This window comes from Salminus brasiliensis, chromosome 8 (genome assembly GCF_030463535.1).
Source record: "Salminus brasiliensis chromosome 8, fSalBra1.hap2, whole genome shotgun sequence".
NCBI lineage: Eukaryota > Metazoa > Chordata > Actinopteri > Characiformes > Bryconidae > Salminus > Salminus brasiliensis.
In genome coordinates this window covers 25,260,542-25,282,474 of record NC_132885.1, presented here as the reverse complement: position 1 = coordinate 25,282,474, position 21,933 = coordinate 25,260,542, and the positions used below count along the sequence as shown (strand labels likewise).

The following is a 21,933-nucleotide window of genomic DNA, read 5'->3' as shown; positions in this document are numbered from 1 at the left end:
GAGATGCTGAGATTCAACAGGGCTGACACTAATCAAGCCTGGATGTGGGGCTGGTATAGTTGACCATTATCAAGTAAATTTGGTTTACTGGTTCACCTGGTAAATAAGGGGGCAATTACTTTCACACAGGGCTAGTTCCTTTAATACATGAAATGATCATTTAAAAACTGTATTTTGTGTATATTACAATTTGTTTGATAATCTGAACCTATTTTGTGGAAATATGAAGCATCTGGAAGGATTCTGGAGGGGGGCAAAGACTTTCACAGCAATTGTACATACCAAAGTACCAAATGTGGCTTAAGAAAATGCAGAGCTGTTATTGTCCTTAAAGCTTAGAAGTTATTTGCAGGTAGAACCAAAGGGTATCATAAGCACATCTTCCCCAACTCCCAGTTATGAAGGCCTTGCTGAACTATAGACTGGCCATCAGGGGGTGATGTAGTTAAGAAAATGTAGATGAACTAGACTGTTCCATACAGGCACATTCCAGCACTCAATTTCACTTTATTTTACTGTAAAAATGACTTTTTGCTAATGAACCAATGAGGCCGGTCTGAAATCAGGCTGTTTTTATTGGCATCATTATAAATAACACACAGTATATAAGCAACAGTGCATAAAAAATAGAGTAACAAAATCCAAACGAGAAGCGAGTTGTGACCTTCAAAACGGTCCATTAATTCAGAGCAAATGTCCAATAAATACAAAAGTATATCATCTTTATCTACAAAAGACTGTCAATAGCTGTGGAACACTATACAACCTCAGTATGGCAGAGGCTGTGGACCTACGGGAGAAAGGAGGAACGTTCAGACAGTGACAGCTGTAAATGATTAATGGAAAAACAGTAAAAAGAGGAAGTATGGAGTGTGACCTCTGACACTGAAACTCAGTCCAGTGGAAAATACAGCCCCGTCTGAAAAGGCCGCGGGCTGACCAACACCCCTCAGTAACCATATCCTTGGTGATAGCCCTCCTGGTAGCCGTCGTGGTAGCCGTGGTGATAGCCGTAGTTGCCATACTCGTCCTCAGGGCAGCGCATGCCTAGGCTCTGCTGGATAGCCATCTCCTGCCTGCGGAGCTGCATGGAGTCGATCAGGTCGTAGATGATGGCCATGGACCACATGGGGGACGGGTACCAGGACTTGACATTGCCGTCCTTTCCCACCAGCAGCATGGAGAAGTACTCTGGGCTGATCTGGAAGTAGTTCCTGATGTCCTTCACGAGAGTAGCAGATAAGCCCTCTCGCTCCACCGTGGCACTGCCTGAAACACACACACATGCAGAAGCTCACATGCATGCCAAAGGTTTGGGGACACCTTGACTTGACACAATTTGCAGAGTAATGATTACTGTTAACTGCATGTCTTGTTGGATCTTATGGCTTATTATTATGAAAGACAATGCAACCAGCTGATGTTATAGCAATGAGGTATAGATGTCTGGAGATGCTGGTGGGTCTTAGCCATTTCAGGGGATGAGAAATAATACCCATATTAATACTTTGCAATATTTATTAATATTAATATTCAGCTACATGTTAATCAAACAACACGTTTCTTCCTTCATGGAAGATGGAGCCTGGAACTACAGACACACATAAACACTACATGCATTAGTATTTTCTTCTGAGGATTGAAAATTGGTACAGATAGAGAATAGAGCACCATACTAACAAAAATCTATACAAAGATTATATCTGGAAAAGGCCAAATCACACAAAAATGCATAGTAAAAAAGACTCTTTCAGCAGGAGGCCTGAGACACATGTTACTCCAGTGTAAACATATCCAACAACCTCATTCAACAACCAAAACCCCTGAAGTGACCAGGTGTAAACGGGGTCAAAAACACTGAGTACTAAGATTTGTATTCAGTGTTTTATACAGTGTACCTCACTAAATCAAGTTAAACTGGACTTTTCATGCATATAAGTTTTTAATCTATAAATAGTTTCCTATATGAGTCTTGTTGCATTTTTAAACACAGGTGATTTGTCCAACAATAACCATTTTATGTCAGTAAGATTCTATTTTTGCTGTTCCAAACCTGGCTTGTTGACATAGATATACAAATGCACATACACACACACACACACACACACACACACACACACACACACACACACAGCATGTCTAATTCTAACCCTGAAACTGCAGTGTTTTACCAGTCTGAACATCTACAGGGGGACAAAATCAATCCGCTCATTAATGCAAAACTACGACCTATTTTCTTAATTGACTAATTTAATAGAGACTGTGGCACATTTAAAATGTTTAATCAAGCACTCCATGTGAATATTTAAGTGTTGTCTTCTGTGGAGGATTAATTCACTTTTTATCCTTTAGAAAATGTAATATTTAATATTAATATTATTATTATTAATAATAATAATAATAATGTCATTGCAAACCAACAATCATAAGCTTATTGGCATCAGAGCCTGTTTGAGAAGCTATGTCTCCAACTGTTGTTCATATGCTGATGTTAAACGCAGACATAATGTCCAAGGACTCTTAGTGCGGCCTGCTCTGGTTTGAGAAGGTAAAGAGGAGTCGAGGCTAAATGAGAGAGAACGAGAGAGTAAGCGAGAAAGAGAGAGAAAGAGAGAAGCTGTGTTGCCTTAACATATCCTCTCATCCATCTGTACAAACATTGTTCACAGCAGAAACGATGAAGGCAGCAGGCCACTCCAAAGTACTGAGGTGGCTTAGAAAGGAGCAATAACACCATAGGTGGAGCTTCTTACGTAAGACTAAAGTGTACGAAAACAGTCCCTCTCCACACATTTCAAAAGCAGACTTGTCTCTGTGAGCCTGACGTGCATCCACAGAATTTAGCCTTGCTTTCATGTCTTAAATGGGAGAGCCTTGGAGGGTTTTTTGTGGCTGCTTCTTAAGTCAGCCCTTTTAATACTGCTTACTCAAACAGCTGTTTGATCTAAAAGCATCACAGAGGCCATCCTTCAGACTTGCTGATGCAGCTTTTGAAACACATGAAAGCCTGACACTCGATGCAGCAGCAGCTGCACAAGCACATGGGGAACGGCTGTGGTTTCGGGGATGTGAAAATGATGGAAACATCTCCCTGCTTGCAGGTTTGTCCTGGGGTAGGTGATGAAACTCAAACTCAAAAACACAAATCACGATACTTTCCACTGCCTGAACAATAACGATAAATCATCATATACAAACATAATGGACACAGACGAGCCAACTCAATCATCTGCATGCCCCCAAAACAGCTTACTCTACAAGACCCCTGAAGGTGCCCTGTGGTATCTGGCACCAAGACGTCAGCAGCAGATCCAGTGGGTCTGACGCAGAGCCAGTGCATCCCACAAGTAAATGGCATCAGTGTACCAGACCATAGGCTCATCAGATAATGTGACCCTCTACCATTGCTCCAAGGTCTAGATGCTTGTCCAGATGCTTGTGTGCCCATTGTAGGCTCTTTTGGCAGCGGTTGGCATCGGACCTCTGACTGGTCTGCAGCTATGCAGCAGAATACAATGCAATGTGTTTGTTGTGTAGTTTTCCTCTCAATAAAAAACATTATTAATTATAATTTTTGTACCACAGTAGCTCTTCGATCAGTTCTAACCAGATAGGATTGCTTTCCTTGCCCTCACACATCAGCGCAGATGCGTTTGTGGTTTTTGATTTGTCCCTCTCAGACCACTAACAATTTGGTCCTAGTCACAGTTGCTTAGGTCCTCATGCCTGTAAATTTTTCCTGCATTCAACATGTCGCCTATGAACATTGACTGTTGAGTAACTGTATGTAACTCTATGTGAGTGGTGTTAATGTTTTTGCTCATCAGTGTAAAATTACATAAAATTAGAGATGCATGATGATATTTTACTGCATTTAAAAACCTATAGAAATACTGGGTTATATTTCTCTATCATGTAAATCCAAGTAGATTTAGCTCCAACTTCTCAATTATTGTTTAATTGTTTATGTTTCAATATTAGTATCGGCAACGACAGACATGAACATGATAAATCTCAGATGCTGGCCAGATCTGCTCATCATTCCTGTGAATTCCTACAAACAGTTGACAGTATGACAGTTACAGTCTTATGCAAATGTTTAGGCATTCAAATTTTAATTTGTTGAAGAAAAAAAATGGACAAACCTTCTAGAGGAAATGTATGGCATCTGTCTGCAAATGTTAGAACTTAATTTGTATATATATGCTGAATTTAACATATTCGGGAAAATACAACATGATCTGTACAATGTGCCCCTGTGCCATTTTATTTCTCCAATATGTTCTTTTAAAGCAACAGTATGTAATTTGATCAGGGGTTCCCAAACTTTTGCATTACCTATTTCTCAATTACGAAGCAGTAATCGGAACCAGCACTCTAAAAGCTGTGTGAAGGTTTAAATGGTTCATTACAGTTCACAAGAGTCATTCTACGAAATAGGTGCCATTTGTGTCCGCAATGTTTGATGAGATGCATTAAGCACAAAAAAGTGCCAGTGTGTTTCCAAAGGTTTAAGCTATGAATAGTAAATAAACAATGGAAAAAACGAAAAAATAATAATTGAATTTGTGTATGTCCCTTAATATCACTTATCATCCTGTTCTGTCTAGTAAAAATGAATATTGCTTTAAATGACACAAAAAAGAGGCAGGGACAAAAAAGGTCTTTTACATTGTTGATTTGTTGCTTTTTAATGTTAGACAGGCTCAGTCAAGCTTAACCCAACCACCCCGTCCCACAAAATAATTAAGTAAAACTGTTTTTTATTAAATGTTTACAGAACTCGTAAAGAAAAGGACATTTCAAATTGATTGGCTATGTGATGGGTCAGGAACTTGGCCACATGAAGAACTGCCGTCATTCAAAGTTACATTTTATTGTGAATATGCCTCCCATGTCTGAATACAAAGCGTAATATTAATAAGGATGTTCTGCCTGAAGTATTAATCCTCTAAAATTTTCTTTTGGAGGATTAACATATCATTTATGTTGTAGATTGTAAAAAAATAATAATTTAATTCTACGTTTTCGTAGAATGACTCTCAAATCTTGGGGATTTATCTATGATGTATAATTTAATAAAATCCATATGATCTAGGGGTGGAGAACTGAGAGCCAAGGCATAACATAGTTTGGTGATTTCCCTGCTCTAACATGTCAAACTAATCCTAGTAATTAACAGGTGAGTTAAATCAGGTGTGCTTGAGCAGGGGAAAAAAACACAACTATGCAGGAATCCAGCCCTCCAGGATGGGAGTTCCCCACCTCGATATAATCGGACAGCATCACAAGTGGTATTCAGTTTATATGGCAGTTTTGTAGTGTAAAGTATTACTTTCTTGGAGAAGGCTGTGATCCTTAACAAGCCCTCCAGGGCAATGGGTTCAACAGGAGAGACTGAATCATTGAGGGCGTGATCCCGCCTTTACTGCCTACCTCCTGTTCCTGTGTTACAGCTGAGCAAAGCCTTCCAGTGTCAACAATTGCATGCTGAGAAGCTCTAATTCGACCCTCAGACCAGGAGCTGAACACGTGGCTGCCGAAGTAGCCACATGTTTATTTTCATTCGTTTATGGTACGGCCCCCAAAGAGCCAGTTTTGCACATGGCGTCATCCATCAAGGCATGATAGGAGAGTCTCACATGTCTGTTCATTCATTAGACTCTGATACTGTCCCATTATTTTTGGACAGTTGCAACACTGATGACTCTGAATGCTTGGCAAATGCTTTGGATGACTTCCACCACCTACCATATAAGTCAGTCATAAATCAAAAGATGTCTTAGCATGATGATTCTTACCATTAATGGGGTACAGCTCCAACACTCCACCCATGTCCACCACCTCAGTCCCCACCAGCTTCAGGATCGATATATGACGAAGCCCTGCAAATACACACACACACACATTGCAATCTGTTACTGGACATATCTAGTGCCAAAACAAATCAACCCCTACATTTTCCCAAGTGTTCAGTAATTTCCCATTAGCCCAGCAGAAGGACGGTTCAGTCTTGGCGATTATGATCTGGTATGCGAGCTGCATGTTAATACACAGAACTGATTCTCATCGAGCTTGATTACGTTTATTTAGTCAGGACTGAGAGCCAAGTGCGGTAATCAATGCCAGGTCAGACAGAAAGGAAACAGAACTCTAGGCTTTTGTTTATTAGCCAAGCATGTGGAATGGGATTACCAGAATCGTTCTTGTTAGCCTGATCATCTTTCAAGAGGAATTTTCAAAAATTAAAAAAAAAAAAAAACTGATCAAGATTTCGTTCCTCTCTGACAACCTGGGGATAACTCGGTCAGTTTGCATCACTTCCCACATAGTTACTGAATTGTGTAATGTACCTGTATTGTCATTCATACATATATTATACTCATATGTACAGTACAATTAGATTCTTATTTTGTTGCATATCTCAGAAAACCAGGGTCAGAGCACAGGCTCAGCTACGCTACACTGCCCCTGGAGCAGAGCGGTTAAGAGCCTTTGCTCAAGGGCCTAACAGTGGCAGCTTAGTACACCTGGGTATTGAACACACAACCCCATAATCAGTAACCCAGTGAATAATAAGCTATAGAGTGTGAGCATTTTAGAAGGTATCATCCACTAAAAGGTTCTTGAGTATGCCTGACTGAATACTCATGAGCTAGCATTAAACAAACAAACGCCTCGACCATGGCAAAATGACTAACATAGGGCTTAAATTCCAAAGGTTCCTTTTAGCTTACGAGAGCAGTTTGATGATCGAGCGGTTCTGGGGGATTTAGGTGAGTGCATGGCATGCTAACTATGACCTAACGCTCATAGTGTTCCAAAAATCATTATCGAAATATCTTCATATAGCAGAATAATTCTGCTTTTTATCTTGATCTGAAAGCCCTAGTGACCAGGTATCGCCACTAGCTGATAAACATAACAATCAGGGCAAAGAACATGAAAAACAAAGGAAGAATGATGGATCTGTTTTTTCTGTTTTTGCTCAGACTGAATGTCTGAGCTGTCGGGCAGTGAGAAAGTAAATAAGACAAAAGGTCATTCAGTATAGTTTGTTGGCTAAATCTGACTTAATTTACTCATGCTTAAATGATTTGTTGCCTTAACCACCTAGCCATGGTGCTACTTACTTACTTTAGCAAATGCTCAAAATGTAAATGTGTTGTTTTGGCCACCAGAACCAACCGAAGCAGTTACCATATTAACTGTGTTGAATGTAACTTTACCTCTGTAATCTGATATTTCACACACATTTAAATCCAACTACTGACAGAAAATAAAATCTTTAAAAAATGAACCGCTCTGGTTTGTTTATGCTGCTGAGGCTACACCATTGCCAATCACTGTCCAGAAAAGCCCCTTTTCACTCCATCTTTAGTAGGATTAATCTTTAATACTTGCAATGAAGTGTGAAAACCCAAAAGCGGCTCTTCCATGGTGTCAGCACCAAGAACCTTTTTCTGGTTCATTTATTTTTAAGAGTGTCTGATCTTGCTAATGCGCAACCTGCTTAAATGGTTTCTAAACCTGCAGCGACTGTGCTGACTAATTTCATGCTGCTAAATCAGTAGCCGACGGGGATATCTTTGCACGATGATCTCCACAGCCATTATTTGTGGAATGTTTCTTCTTTTGTATCCAAGCCTTAGGCTGAAAGCAGCACAGCCCTGCTGTCGGACCCTACCATTAGCTGTTCTGAATGTGGCCACGCAAAAGCTAAGGTCATGTCCTGGGCCACTGGGAGAAGGATTGACAAGAAAAACAAGTGCAGCCATAGAAACGGTGTGGGGGCTCACCCCATATCTGTCCAAGCCCAGGATGGGAGCGCAATACATTACTCATAATTAAAGAGCCACATTTCAAATGTGCGTGGCGCAAAGATTTATTAGCCTGAGGCATGCGGCTGTCAGGATTACTGGAACACGAGGCAAAAGCGACAGCTGTTGCGTGCACAGTCAAAACCGTTCTCACTAAGCGTCCTGCCAATACTGTCATCTGGGAACCACTCTGAATTCATGCTTTAGAAATAATAAAGAGTGAGAAATCCCATGGCTACACGAAACGGACTTTACAAGGGCTGGCTAAGTCCGAGCTACAGTTAAAATGGCCTGGTTTCAATCATCCTTCACTGACAACCAAGAATCAGAGTCAGCTCTCTCTTTCAACTGTGCACAGATTTACCAGCTTGGCAGATTTCGGCATGTGAAAAACGGCATACGTACTGTAAACAGGAGGCTTGTCAGTTCTTGTTTTCAGCTGAGCGGTACAGTGGCTGGACATGAATATAACTACTACAGAACTGTTCAGTATTTAGCACAAATGTCAATATTCATGGGAAATCACGTTGACGCACCCAGGTTGCACGCCTGACTGGACAATGCGTAGAGCTGCTGCTGATAGGCCCACTCTTCATCGTTGGGAGCCGATATCACAAACAATCTGCGCCTCCAGCGGAACCTGAAATCACACAGACACAAAAAGAACTACCAGACTGTAACCATGACGACATGTCTGGGACCACAGCGATCATTAGGATCATTAGGGGAGAAATTAAATGTAATGGCATGATGCTGCCAAAAGGCTTGGGAATTAGACTGGCTTTTACTGTTCAAAGGGATTCAGGATGTTTTTATTTCTTATTTTTTATAAATAATTTGCTGATTGTGTACGATATGAGGTCTCAGCTGCATGTGCCTACACTGGTAAATGTATAAGTTCCTTGAGGTTCCTTTAATTGAGTTTGGATGTTCTTCAATTTAAAACTGTGCAGGGATCTTTTAAGGTGCTTTAAGGTTTTTAGAAGAAAAAGGTTCCTCGTAGGTTCCTCAAAAAAATGTGATTTTACTATTACTTAGTATATTTGTGAGAAAAATAATCTACTTCCTATAGTCATTTCACCAGTTTATCAAACTTTCTGCCTATTTCAGAGGTTGTGATGTCTGTTTTAAAATCTTTCAGAGTGGTGATAGTGTAAATTGTGTAAACCTGGTAATTGTAGAAAAGATTTTGCATTTCTTTACAGTGGTTGTGATTGGAACTAGAGTTTGTGATGGCTACGACCAAAATACAGCTATTCTGTTTCCTATCCAACATGACCAGCGAACCTGCATGTGTTATCCGAGTGCTTTTTCCATGTAATGTTGATGCTGATAGAATAGCAAATCCAAAATAATAATATAATAATAATTTTACAACCTCCATGTACCTCTCTGCCATACATGTATGTTTTTGTGATGTTTGAGACCAAAACCTTATATCAGATGTGAACAAAAAATTCAGAATAAAATTTTCTTTGAATTAAGCATTTTATACCAAACCACTGAATGATCTGGTTTCCATCTTGGAAATGCTAAAATTACAAACACAAGTATTTACAGCCTTCTTCTGGGTTTAAATCCATCCTGCATCAGCATCTGGATTGTTTCTGTCTGTTGCTGAAACCCCTCACTTTGGAAACTGATCCTTTTATTGTAGACCACAAGGATCTCAAAAAGAGACGAATACTGCCTATAAAACTTAAGGCGCTTAAGCAACTACTCATACCTTAACCTGAATCCAAAAAATAAATCAAACTACAATACACTGTGTGTATTAATGGCGTGGAGTAGGGATCCCAGCCATTTCCCCAGTAAACTGTGTGTGCTACCTTGAGAGGAAGTTCTCCAAGGATCGTGGCTTGTCTTCTTTTTTACACGTCACCCCCTCTCGCTTCTGCTGCTCCATTTCTCGGATGCGAGAGGAGAATGTGTCGATGTAGCCAAATACAGCCTTCATGGCAATGGGCACTTCATAAAATTGCTGGGAATAAGGGACAGAAAAAAAAGATGCAGATTCAGCAAAAGGCAACCGAATATCTTCACTAGTTTCTCAAGACATTTAGACTGGACCAAAATAAAAGGCAAACCTAAAATTATGTGTGCAACTGGGCCTATCATAACAACACATCTCACAAGAATTCCCAAGATTTTTTCTTCAAACCACAATAAACAGGCGATTCAAGGAAGGAATGGATCCAAAGCAAAAAACAGTGAAATATCCCAGTTCTTCCCATCATATTCTTTTGGTAATAGTGTCCTCTGTGGGAGTATGTAAACCACCACCAACTTTGGAGAAAAGGTTTTTATGGTAAATGCTGAATTGTTAAGGACAAACCTTGCTGCCCACTGTCCTGCTCTGGGGGACTGCATTGATTCATCCTCACCTCCCTGCATGACTTATGCTTGTGACTGTTTATCTGCATGGATTTATGCATCGTTTATGGCTTGGCGGCACATTTACAATATTTTCTTAATCCAGTTTGTTTTTATTGTTGTTTTTATTCCTGTTTTCCTTCATTTTATTATCATCTGGTGTCGACATTAGGAGCATGGGTTTCCTTTTTGAGTTTTCTTCCTTGAGATATTCCTTGAAATATTCCTTAATTTTTTTCATTTTGATAAAAAAAAAAAAAGGTTTTACAGATGGCTTAACTTTGATGACTAGTGTCATCTTGCCTCGTTGTTGTGGTGGTTGGACGTTTACATAAACTCATCATAGACATGAATGCCTAATTCTGCAGCAGAATTAATGTACAACATTCTGTATTTCATGAAAAACCAGCATCTGGTGCTGAAGTTGAATTTGAATTTGTTTGGATGTTCTCAAAAATAACAGCCTGTGTAAAGAAAATCAACACAGGATCTAAAATATATATACAGCACACCTAGCATTTGGTACCTTAACGTTATAGAATTCTGTCAGAATTCTAGTTGGATACTTATCTTGGTATTATTAGTTCAATTAAATTGTTGGCAACTATCCGAATTTTAAGCACAGTCTGCATATTTTGATAGGGTTATGGCTGTTCACAGCTTCCAGTGAATGACAGGCCTGTGCCTTGGTGGTTTTTCTGTTGTTCACACTTTGGATCTTCTTCCAGACCTTGGCAAAGTGGAGACAGCTGTAGTCAATCATGATCACTAACAGGACGCTAAGAGCACAGTCTGGGTCCAAGCCTGTTTTGGCCTGTTTTCTAGCGGTAATATTGGCACAGAAATAATCCCTCGGGTCGAGAGGAAGAAACCTTGAGAGGAACCAAGACTCAAAACATGGCAAGTTCAAAGACAATTAGGAACTTTTAGCACCACTAATTCATCTAAATTGCATGATTTTTAGAAACCCTCAAAAATAATTTAAATGAATGTAATGTATTTTAAGTGTGAACCTTTTAATGACTAGTTCTTTAAAACTTTTTTCTAAAGGACTGTGACCTTTTTACAATTAAAAAGAAATCTGGTATTAGAATAACTCCAAAAGATATCAGACATTTTCTCAAAGAAATAGAACAGCTTTAAGGCATCTAGACTAGTCACGGCTCAGTGCAGTTTTATGAGACTATACACTCTGCCTCCTCAGCGGGCTGCCCACACACTGGCCTCTTTGTATACACTGGCTGTGTGCAAACAGGCCCTCGTTTTTTACCCTGGCACTTATAAACATGCCACTGAGAAATACTGAGAATAAAAGCTGCACCGCGGTCAAAATGTAATGTGATGTAAGCATTGCACTACACACCAGAGAAAATGACATTTGCCATTATAGGGTTTTGAATGAAGGGTTCAGTCTCTTCTGTGTGCACTAAATAGCAGTGTAGCGTAACCTTTCTTCACTGAAAGTCAAAGGCAGTCAGAGTTGCAGCTGATCTTATCTGCTGTTTATAAACCAGAGCTACCAAAGCAACTGTAAACTCGAAGCTAGGCCAAAAATACCTACAGTGTTAAAGTGCTAAAACACAAAGTCACCACACAAGAACTGCACAGACACTCTTCTGTTTTCAAAGTATTAATAACCTTTTGGTAATTGTGTGGATTGTGTATTGATCTTGCCGATTTCTAAAATGCTTTGACTAAGTTATAGCTCAGTTTTGAAAATGTTAGAAAGACATCACTGGGGTATTATGATTACTGGCATGTTATCCCCTTGAACTCTTATCGTTATACATAAACTACAGGAAACAGTTTGATTTAGCATATCTTGTGGAGTCCCCCAGGGTTCTATTTTAGGGCCTATAAAACTGATGGTAATTAGTGAACAAGTAAGGGGTTATGTAACCTGGCTGAATGCTCTTACCTTCCATTTCATGTCCACATCAGTAAGGACCATGTAGAAATCATTGTAGACCATTCCAAACTCTTTCCTCAGCTCTGTGATGAGATCTTGGTTCACAAGGTCCTCCTGGTGCAGACCCTTCATAGTTCTGTCATTCTCTGCAAGGAGAGCAAATTTACTGTTTAAACTTACTAGTTATAGAGTAAAATTGCAGGTCCACATTAGGCATGAGAATCATTAGAGGTCCGACAATATGATAATATCATGATAATTAAGCCATGATACAATTCTACTGTATTTGTGTATGTATTACAAAATGTAGCGATTTACTCTTTTTTTTTATATAAATTAGGCCTGAAAGATAAACTATTAATTCAGTAAAAAAATAATTCCCTTTAATAGTTGTATTAATATTTATTATTTTAAAATTATATTCAATTAAATTAAATCATCCAACAATTCCCTACATTTACATATCCCTTTAAAGCCAAGTGTGTCATATTAATTAATTACAAATACAAGAAACTAAAACAGATTCATGTTTTCTAATCACTGGTGGATTATCAGTGCACTGCATGTGCAAGACAAATGCATACAGAGTTCTATGTTCAAAATGACTTCTGTTTTAATTCTGTTTCTTTTATGTATCCAAAATGATATGAAATAAGTAATATTTTAAATAATTAGGCTTTGTTAACTCTGGCAGTTATTCCATGGTTCAGACTTAGGGATATTTAATACACAGTCAAGAATGATTCACAATGACTTGTGAATGTGACGTGAGTCTTGCCCAAGAACTCTTCGTCAGGAGGTAGCATGTTCAATTCCTGGAGTTGCCACAGCTTTCTGTGGCTGATAGTTTAAAACATCACCAAATGCCCCCCACTCAGTTGGGTAGGATGGTCATATTTCTCCACTATAGGGTTGGCCATGATGAGAGAAAAGGGGGAGTTAGTAATACAGACAAAACAACTTCCTTACATAACTAAGAAATCACATTCTTAATGGAAAAGAGCAGGTTACACAGACCGTACGTAAACCATAAAGTACCTAAAAGTTGAATAAAAACAGCTGCTAAGATCAGTGAAAGGCTGACTAATCATTCTGGCCCTTGCCTTTTGTCTGGATGGAAAATCACCAGACATGCAGTACACTTTACACAAGTGCTGCAGCCCTTTAATATAGCAGTACTGGGTGTTTATTCTGGGAGACCAGCTTCCTCCTGTCCAAAAGGAGACAGATAAAAACCCAGCAGCTTGTGTGAAAGGCCCTCTCAGCCCACTGAAGAACTGGATGGATGTGTGAAACAGTGCAGGAAGACCCAGCCAAGCCAGAGTGTTTGTTTTGCCTTCCTCAAAATTCAAAGAATTTCTCACTCGGATTTCCAGTATACATTCCTTGTTTGAAAGACAATGATGGAGTGTCAGATTCTTTAATGTGAGCGTGAAGCATTTTCTTTGGGATTTTCGCCCAATTACCTCTCCACTGCTAGCTGTCTCCGATTCTCACCCACTATCTAGCACTCCTAGCAAATGAGACCAAGTGTCAGTGTGAAGGCAATAGTGTGCTTCCTCCAAGATGTGTAAAACAAGTTCTCATATCTTTTTACAACTGCTGACCAGTGTCCAGCTAAATGCATTTGGAGAAGGCGCCAATTGCTCAAGGGTGTCAGTGAAATGACTGAATTTAGCATTTGCAATAAATAGTGCAGTTTTTTCCACTAGCGATGAAAAGGGCATGTGGGCTGATTAGTGATTAGTATTCATGGCTAACTCCATAGCAGGCATATTTATACAGTCATATTACATTGCTACATATTGCAGTTACAGCATACAGTGGTTGGAAGTCTACATCTCACTCACTATAGACGAGAATGTCATGGCCATTTTGGCCTGTTGTAATGGCCAGAATTGTTAAACTTGCTCAATCAGATCAACAAAAACTCTTAAAGAACATCTGAGGGTGATCAGAACGCTTATAGCACATTAACATATTGACCCAGACGCAGTCAATTATGTTCTACTGGACTGTAGCAATGTTAGGAATGGAATTTGAGGTATTTGATGATCTGACCATCCATTTTCACCAGTTGTGCCTTTCAGGAGCACCAACGTGTTTCATTTTCAGCCTCATGGGAAAGTAACAACAACTAGCACTTGCAGTTTGTATATTCAGCCACTGACATACCAAAATGGCATATGCTGCAGCCTTCGAGCCTGCTGCTGATTATATCCTTTAAATAGTAAATACATAAAACGCCCAGTTACGGTGAATTACATCATAGCCACCCTTGAGCAAGAAAATGAAAGACTGCGTTTGATGCATGTACCCAATTAGAAGGGCTACTGTAGCTGTACAGCACTGCACGGACCCACAGTAATAAGTCTTTAATTGTGGTTCCAAAACCACAGCCCATTCAGCCAGACACACTTCCTTTCTGCTCTGTCTCTGATGCCTGTTGATGGACTGGGACCAGCCGCAGTGTGCTGGCAGTCTGAGAACGCCCCGACACCGGCCAGACCCGCACTAAAACAGCTCATCATGCTGACTCCAGACTCAACACTGAAAACCCCAAAGCACTGTACTTGGACTCAACAATGAAAAAGCCCAACATACTGACACTCCGACTCAACACTGAAGCAGCCTAATACACTGACACTCAGACTCATCACTGAGGCAGCTTAACACACTTACAGACTCAAACTCATCACTGAAGCACCCTAACACAGTTACAGACTCAACACTAAAGCAGCCTAACACACTGGCACTCAGACTCATCACTGAGGCAGCTTAACACACTTACAGACTCAAACTCATCACTGAAGCACCCTAACACAGTTACAGACTCAACACTAAAGCAGCCTAACACACTGGCACTCAGACTTATCACTGAGGCAGCTTAACACACTTACAGACTCAGACTCATCACTGAAGCACACTAACACACTTACAGACTCAACACAAAAGCAGCCTAACACAGGCACTCATGCTTATCACTGAAGCACCCTAACACACTTACAGACTCAACACTAAAGCAGCCTAACACACTTAGACTCAGTCTCAACACTGAAGCACCCTAACACACTTACAGACTCAACACTAAAGCAGCCTAACACACTGGCACTCAGACTCAACACTGAAGCAGCCTAACACACTTACAGACTCAACACTAAAGCAGCCTAACACACTTAGACTCAGTCTCAACACTGAAGCACCCTAACACACTTACAGACTCAACACTAAAGCAGCCTAACACACTGGCACTCAGACTCAACACTGAAGCAGCCTAACACACTGACACTCAGACTTATCACTGAGGCAGCTTAACACACTTACAGACTCAGACTCATCACTGAAGCACACTAACACACTTACAGCCTCAGACTCAACACTAAAGCAGCCTAACACACTTTCAGACTCAACACTAAAGCAGCCTAACACACTTAGACTCAGCCTCAACACTGAAGCACCCTAACACACTTACAGACTCAGACTCAACACTAAAGCAGCCTAACTTACTGGCACTCAGACTCATCACTGAAGCAGCCTAACACATTCAGACTCAACACTAAAGCAGCCTAACACACTGGCACTCAGACTTATCACTGAGGCAGCTTAACACACTTACAGACTCCGACTCAACACTAAAGCACCCTAACACACTTACAGACTCCGACTCAACACTAAAGCACCCTAACACACTTACAGACTCAGACTCAACACTGAAGCAGCCTAACACACTTTCAGACTCAACATTAAAGCAGCTTAACACACTGGCACTCAGACTTATCACTGAGGCAGCTTAACACACTTACAGACTCAACACTAAAGCAGCCTACCACACTGGCACTCAGACTTATCACTGAGGCAGCTTAACACATGTACAGACTCCAACTCAACACTAAAGCACCCTAACACACTTACAGACTCAGACTCAACACTAAAGCAGCCTAACACACTTTCAGACTCAACACTAAAGCAGCCTAACACACTTAGACTCAGCCTCAACACTGAAGCACCCTAACACACTTACAGACTCAGACTCAACACTAAAGCAGCCTAACACACTGGCACTCAGACTTATCACTGAGGCAGCTTAACACACTTACAGACTCCGACTCAACACTAAAGCACCCTAACACACTTACAGACTCAGACTCAACACTAAAGCACCCTAACACACTTACAAACTCCGACTCAACACTAAAGCAGCCTAACACACTTAGACTCAGCCTCAACACTGAAGCACCCTAACACACTTACAGACTCAGACTCAACATTAAAGCAGCCTAACATACTGGAACCCAGACTCAACATTAAAGCAGCCTAACACACTTGCATAATCTGACTTAACACTGAAGCAGCCTAATACACTGACTTACACACAACACTGAGACTCAAACACAGCATTGTGGCTTCCACAATAGAATCCACAATAAGAGCTATGTTTGAAGGAGTAAAAGGCGTTCAACCCAATAAACATTGTACCAAATAGTAAGCATGGATGGTGGTAACACCATGCTGTGGGAAGTTCTGCAGTGGGCAGGGCTGGTACATTGCACCAACTGGATGGAATAATGAAAAAGAACGACTACCTCAGAATAATGTTGAAACTTGGACACAATCTGAGATTCAAGCTCAACACTGAAACACACTAACACACAGAGACTGTGCAAACACTAAAACTGCCCAGCATACTCAGCTTCAACACTGAAACAGCCCATCACACTGAGACTCAATCAGTCTGAATGAGTTAAGCTATTCAGTCCTGAGTCTGAACAACACTGAAATCTCACCAGCCTGTCCAGGAGGCGATGGTGCTGGTGGACACTGGTGGAGTTATCTAAACACCTGTTTCAGTCTCATTTCTCATCCAGTCATTTCCACTGCTTTGGGAGTGACCCTACCATGCAGACCCAGGGTAGACTGGTGACCGAGTGGAACAAAAGCATAACTGCTGAATGACTCACCAGCAGCGAACCCAGCGATGTCATCTCTGATCGCATTCAGCAATTACGGCTTACTGCACAGCCTACTGGATTACTTTAGGCTGTTAAAACTCATAAGCTTATTACAAGCAAAACAGCTTGTGCAGTGAAGTGAGTAACAAAGACATCACTCCTACAGTCATTTTATTTAGCATATCTGCATACATTAGTGACTAATGAGTAGAATATTTGTAGACCATGTCATTGGAAATAAATGCCTCTGCATTAAGGTTCACCGATTTGTAGATCTAGAAACATATGTTAGTGTTTTTATTTACAGTGTAGTTGTAAATATGATGTGCTGATTATGAATAGTATATATTTATTATTTTAAGTATTTTTAGAACATTACTTACACTATATGGACAAAAGTATTGGGACTGTTCATTCATTGCTTCTTCCGAAATCAGAGGTGTTTAAAAGAGTGTCTCCTGCTTTTGTTGCTACTGTCCAGTGAAGGCTTTCTGCTAGGTTTTGGAGAACTACTGTGACGATCTGATTGCATTCAGCGGCAAGAGCCTTAGTCCAGCTGTTGGATGCTCACCACCCAACCTCCCCAACTCAACCCAAATGTATTGGATGAAGCACCATCATCATTCCAGAGAACACAGTTCCACTGCTCCACAGCTCAATGCTGGGGGGCTTTATACCCCTCTAGCCCACACCTGGCATTATGCATGGTGCCAACAGGTTCATGTTTCCTATTCTTTGGCCATATGTCTCTACAGGGACTAGACGAGCTGTGCGTGTGGATTTTCACATCTGTGTCAGCAATGGGTGCAACCTAAAGCAGCTGAAGAACAGCAATATTGTAAGCATTTTAGACATCTACCCGCAACCAGATAAGTTTCATATGATTGAAAACATTGATTCTGAACTTTTAGTGGGAGGTCACTGAGCTTAGAACAGTACTGCACACGTTTCTCAGTCCATTCTACTCACTGGCACAAGCTCAGAACATGGAAGTCCCGTTATAAACACAAATCCTAAGCACTGGTATAAATACCCTCCATAAAAGCCACTTACTTTGCCAACAACCGACTCTTTCTTGATCCTGGTGAACTCAGCCTCTCCCAGTTAGGAGTATCGGCTGCAAAGGAAACAGACTTCTTTCCCATGTCTGGTGTAACAAAGTAAAGCGAATGAGCGCCAAGATAGACTCAGACCTTCTACCCCCACCACCATTTGGTTCATCAGGGAGAACTCAGTTAACCCAGTTAAAAAAGCTCCAATTGGTCCATTCTCAGACCAAACACCAGGTTCCTACGCTTTCTCCATGTCATGTGAGGCCACAGTCTGGAAAAGTACTGCTTTTGCTCACAACCAGTGGCCAACTGTCAGATCAAAGGGACTTCTTGCTTGGGGTATCGCTCTAAATCTCTTAATCCGCCACACAAAATAAAAGGCCGCTGAAAAAGTCCCTGTTTGGCCTGGTCGTGCATAGTTTCAAACCGCAAACCAGTTAAGTGCTGCGAGAACAGGACGTTGTTGCTGTATTTTGTAAATGTCGCTGACTTTTGTCCCCTGGTGGCCACGCTTCGCCTTGGCAGTGGCTAATGGAAAGCGGAAAGCTTGAAATGTGGATGTGTTAACACATTAGACGGGACCTGAGGACCTGTGCAGTCTCCTTCAAATAGCAGGTCAAATAAGGTTCTGCTATGGCTGATAACAGGGCAGTTACAGGAGAAGAGAAAAGATATCCTTTCTAAGTGTGCAGAAAAGTGTGAAGATGAATTACAGTACTGTCTCCCTCTCTCTCCACCACGCAGGAAGGCTGGGGGAGATTACGAAATCTGAAGCATTTTGCCTGGCATTTGAACCCATTTCAAACTCATTTAGAAGGTTTCTGAGCTAGGCTGTTTTTTCCTTACTGTATGAGTGCATGGTTCAGTAGAATCTTTGGCTTACCCAGCTGGTAATGGTCAATTTTCATGGTGCTGTTGGTCAAACTGCCAAAGATGGTGATAAGGGAGATTTTCCTGATGGCCATTTCGCAGACATGTTCCAAGTACTCATCCCTCTGCTGGACATACATGCTGTTCTCCTCTGTCGGAGCTGTAATCAGCTATAAGAGAAGTCATGGAAATAACACACATGAAGAGTTTCAGTAAGTGGGCTGTCACAGGAGTATAGTACTAATCTACAGCTAAGTTAGTCTCACACTATACTTACAATCAGCCGTCTTCTGTTCTCAAAATACTCTAAGAAGGATTCCAGAGCTCCCTTAGTGGGTGGGGGTTTCTTTGTAGGCTTCTGGTACTCCTCTTTTTCTTTTTCGTGCGTCTTGGAAACTTTCTTTCCATTCTTCTTATTTCCCTTCCCTTCCTTTCCCCTCCTTTCTGATTTGTCCTTCTTTGGCACCTTGTCCGCTTTGTCCTTCTTCTTCTTCTTCTCCGTCTTGTCCTGCTTACCCTTTCCCTTTTTGGTAGGAATAACCTCGATCTCCTTCTCCTCAGGGTACGTGTCTGTGGGTTTGCCAACCTCATGCTTATCTTCGTATGCATTGCTCAGTCCACTGTCACCGTTCTTCTTCTTGGATGGCTTTGCTTTGCTGGGCTTGTGTTGAGGGACACCAGGATACCTGTTACGAGTGCTGTCCTTTCTATCAGTGTGATTGTCCCCATACTTTCCAGTGTAGGCTTTGGTGTAATAGTAGGAAGGAGTGGTGGGTTGGATGGTGGTCTTTTTAGGCTGGCGTCGGTCTCCCCTGCGGTTGTAGTAATAAGGCTCAGCTGTGGTCTTGGGGGCAGATGGTGTTGTCCTCTGGGCAATGGTGGTGGCCTGCGTGGTGGTTGTGGTGGGGCGGGTGGTTGTAGTGGTGGGGCGGGTGGTAGTGGTAGTGGGACGGGTGGTGGTGGTCGTAGTTGTGGTGGTAGTTGTGGTTGTAGTTGTAGGCCTTGTTGTAGTAGTAGCTTGGGTGGTGGTCGTCGGGATTGGTCTCCTGATGGGTTTGCGCACATCCTTTCTGTCTGGTCTCCTCTCGAAGGGCGGATCCACCTGGGTTCCAGTGTTGGGTACACCCTTAACCACCTGACCCTCTACCCCAGCCCCCCTACACTTCTGCACAAAGCCCTTCTGCCTGACCTTCTCCATCTTACGCATTGGGGACTGGTCTATGACCTCATACATGGCCTCCAGCCTGACTGGGTATGGGTAGCGCTCCTCAACCTGCAGTGTCTTTTTCAGAAGCACCATTCCAAACTTCCCTTTTTCTAACTTGAGAAAGTTCATGAGCCTGGGGATGAGGGTTGTATCCAAAGGCTCCTCCATCACCTTCCCTTCATTAGTTATGCGCCTCACTTTGCCCCCCATCTCGCCTTCTTGGTGAAACATCACAATCTGATGAACATGCCGCTCTGCCAGTTCGCAGTAGACATCTGGCTTGAGCAGGCTCATCATCAGTCTGTAGTAACCGTCTGATTCATGAGGGGCTGAGATGACCAGAACACGATTCTTCCCAGCAAACGTGGCTAACAGGTTGGGGGAGCCAGCACTGGTAGGCATGCGGGACACCACGGCACGTGGTGCAGGCACACTGCTGTCCCGCTGGACTGGGTTTCGAGCTCCACCCTGCATGGGACTGTTCCGTGTCAGCACTCTCCTGCTTTGGCCAGACCTGGTGGAGCGCATGCTTTCGTCTCCCTGCATTTCCTCCTGTCTGTCTGTGACCCTCTCTCGGATTGGGATGCCTGCTCGCCGCTGGCCTTTGTTTATTCTGGACACCCGTCTTAGACCAGCTTGTTTGTCAGCTGGGCTAGTTTCTGACCCATACACTGCCCATGCCAACAAGCACAGCACAGCAATGCCCAGCATGTGTTTCCCCCTCATACTCACAGATTCTAAAGAGGTTCTCTCAGAAAACAAAAAGATGATCAATCCAAAACCAAATGACTGACAGCAGCCTGTTATTCCTTTGGGGCAAATTCCAGAGCCTGGTGCAGCAGAATGCAACCACTTTTTAAACCATATCTGATTCTAGTCAACTCAGGCAGTCCAGCCCACTAAAAAAACGGTCCAGTAGCAGATCAGACTTCAGGCAAGTTACAAAAAAAGGACTAGTCCCGAACGTCAAGTGTAAATCAGCCTATAACAGCATTTGTTTTGCGCCCATCATGCACGTTCAGCACGCTTACCTGTGACTGGTCCCTCACGTGGAGAACATTTTCTCGGCCATTCAAATGAACGTGGCACTGGACGCTCAATCAACACGGAAAAATACCAAAGTGCTCCATTTGACTTTTGCACACAGATGGCAGGGAATCGTCCGCACAGTTAGAATTCAATTCCTGCTCCTCAATCCACATGAAAAACTCCTTCAACTTCAAATTATCCAGAGATAAGCAAGTTTTCCGATAACCAAGTTACACGAAGAATCCAGAGCGATCAGCTGAGAAAAGGAGAAAAGCGGGACGGAAAAGTTTCCCCAGCTCCTTATCACTGGACGATATCCCAGACATGGCAGCAACTAGCCTCAGCCTCCGCTGTGCTGTGTGATCTCTCCGCAGCGCAGCGCAGCCCTGAGAAACACCAGCAGCCCAGGGTTGCCAGATTTCACAACATGAAATCCCACCTCCCAAAAGCTCCGATTTGACGAAACCGAACCACTTATTCATGAATGAGCAGCTGAGAGTTGGAGCAGTAACGTTTGTTCAGTATTAAAAAAATCAGATCCTAACTTAGATCCTAACTTATAGTTAAATAAAAATGAAAAGAAAATATTATTTTATTATATCATTAATTATTTCATTAATTAATTACATTACAATACTTTTTTGACTAATTAAAACAATAAAAAACACTACAATTTTCCTACAGTAGAATTAAAACTTGAATTCCAAAACTGAGTGTGCAAAAA

The 21,933-nt window shown here is 41.7% G+C and overlaps 1 protein-coding gene across 1 annotated transcript; it reads right to left on the bottom strand.

Moving 5' to 3' along the window:
• Positions 1-557: 557 nt before the first annotated feature.
• Positions 558-21,548, bottom strand: ccdc80 (coiled-coil domain containing 80). The gene is made up of 7 exons (XM_072685203.1): positions 19,251-21,548; positions 18,987-19,143; positions 12,112-12,248; positions 9,650-9,801; positions 8,357-8,460; positions 5,802-5,885; positions 558-1,269 (listed from the first exon to the last, which is right to left on the bottom strand). The coding sequence occupies exons 1-7, from the start codon at positions 20,904-20,906 to the stop codon at positions 950-952; spliced, it is 2,610 nt and encodes an 869-aa protein (XP_072541304.1). The 5' UTR covers positions 20,907-21,548; the 3' UTR covers positions 558-949.
• Positions 21,549-21,933: the final 385 nt, after the last annotated feature.

What these genes read in the sequence shown, in the direction of transcription:
- ccdc80 (XM_072685203.1), bottom strand. Translation starts at nt 20,906, where the DNA reads ATGAGGGGGAAACACATGCTGGGCATTGCTGTGCTGTGCTTGTTGGCA. An exon ending in ATGTGGACATGAAATGGAAG is followed by an intron (nt 9,802 to 12,111) that starts GTAAGAGCATTC and finishes CCTTATTCCCAG; the next exon opens with CAATTTTATGAAGTGCCCAT. An exon ending in GGAGCTGTACCCCATTAATG is followed by an intron (nt 1,270 to 5,801) that starts GTAAGAATCATC and finishes TGTGTGTTTCAG; the next exon opens with GCAGTGCCACGGTGGAGCGA.